Below are 1,118 nucleotides of genomic sequence, written 5' to 3' on the forward strand. Positions count from 1 at the left end.
GCCCGCGCCGTCGTCAGCGAGAGCCGACACCGGCCCCGTTCAGAAACGCCGATACAAAACACCCGAAAGCGGGCAGGGTAAAGAAAGAGGGACGCAGAAAGTAATAACGGGCCGCATAAAACGAACACACTCCGCGCTAAACGAAACGTCCCAGAAAATCCTCCGGGGTTACCGGGAAGGTGGGACAGAGCCTTGGGCATGGAAAACCCCGAATTAGGCAGCACCGGCTGCCGTGCGGCTGAGAAAATACCAGGTTGCGACCAGCGGAGGACTCCGGGCAACGAAGCTCCAGGTCAGTAAAGTTTCGGCTGAACAAAGTTCGCAGTTCCGAACAAAAACCAGCGTAATAAAAACGCGGAGAAGTTCGAGTATCGGCATTTTTCTTCAGTAGCCTCGTAATTTTAAAATAAATCTAAAAACCGAACAAAAAGAACGATCTCCCAGCTGGCAATAGCCTTAGGTTTGAGTAGAACGCTTATAAAAAATTACCTCTACTCCTAACACGGAAAGGAAAAGTTCGGGCATCGCTTTGCTACTTTAGAAGAATCAAAGAAGGAGGAGGGGAGAATCTAGCAACATTTTCCAATAAAAACTCAAGCCTATACTTGGCTTTAGTGGGAAAAAAATGCTAGAGAAGGAGAAGCCTAATCTTGAGGAAAAAATTTCGTCTCCGTTATTGTTAGCGCAAACTTTTCGGTGGCGTAGCTATAAATACACGCAGCTCTAGAGCAGAGAGAAAAAGTAAACAGAGCAGAAGAAGGAACAGTAAAGAGACCGACAGAAATACAGGTCGTTTTGTGGCGCTTTCAACGAAAGCGGGCAGGGTCCGAACCAGCCGTGCTGGGTCAGCTCCAGCACCGGACCGATCGCGTCCCGGTCCGTCCCGCAGCCCCGAGCCCGCCTGCGCTCCTGCGGGGAAAATGAGCGTGGGGCACGCGGGGCTCCGGGAAGCCAAGCGCTAAAAAAAAATGCCCTTTTCGCCCTACTTTCGTTTGAGTTTTTTTTAATAGCATTACCTTAATTAAAAGAATATTATTGCCGAGAACTCCAACAATATTTTCTAAAACCTCGGGAAGTTTGAGAGCAACAGGCGGGGACACGGCGGGGGTGCTGCGTCC

At 49.8% G+C, this 1,118-nt stretch overlaps 1 protein-coding gene across 1 annotated transcript in view; it reads right to left on the minus strand.

Moving 5' to 3' along the window:
- Window positions 1-1,118, minus strand: part of PAX3 (paired box 3) — a gene marked incomplete at its 5' end in the record, with an annotated part of 73,747 nt that overhangs the window by 72,136 nt on the left and 493 nt on the right. Inside the window, one exon of the mRNA XM_031060025.1 lies at window positions 780-909. Coding sequence (XP_030915885.1) covers window positions 780-909 — 130 coding nt within the window. The remainder of the gene's footprint in view (window positions 1-779; window positions 910-1,118) is intronic.

This window comes from Geospiza fortis, unplaced genomic scaffold, assembly GCF_000277835.1.
Source record: "Geospiza fortis unplaced genomic scaffold, GeoFor_1.0 scaffold318, whole genome shotgun sequence".
NCBI lineage: Eukaryota > Metazoa > Chordata > Aves > Passeriformes > Thraupidae > Geospiza > Geospiza fortis.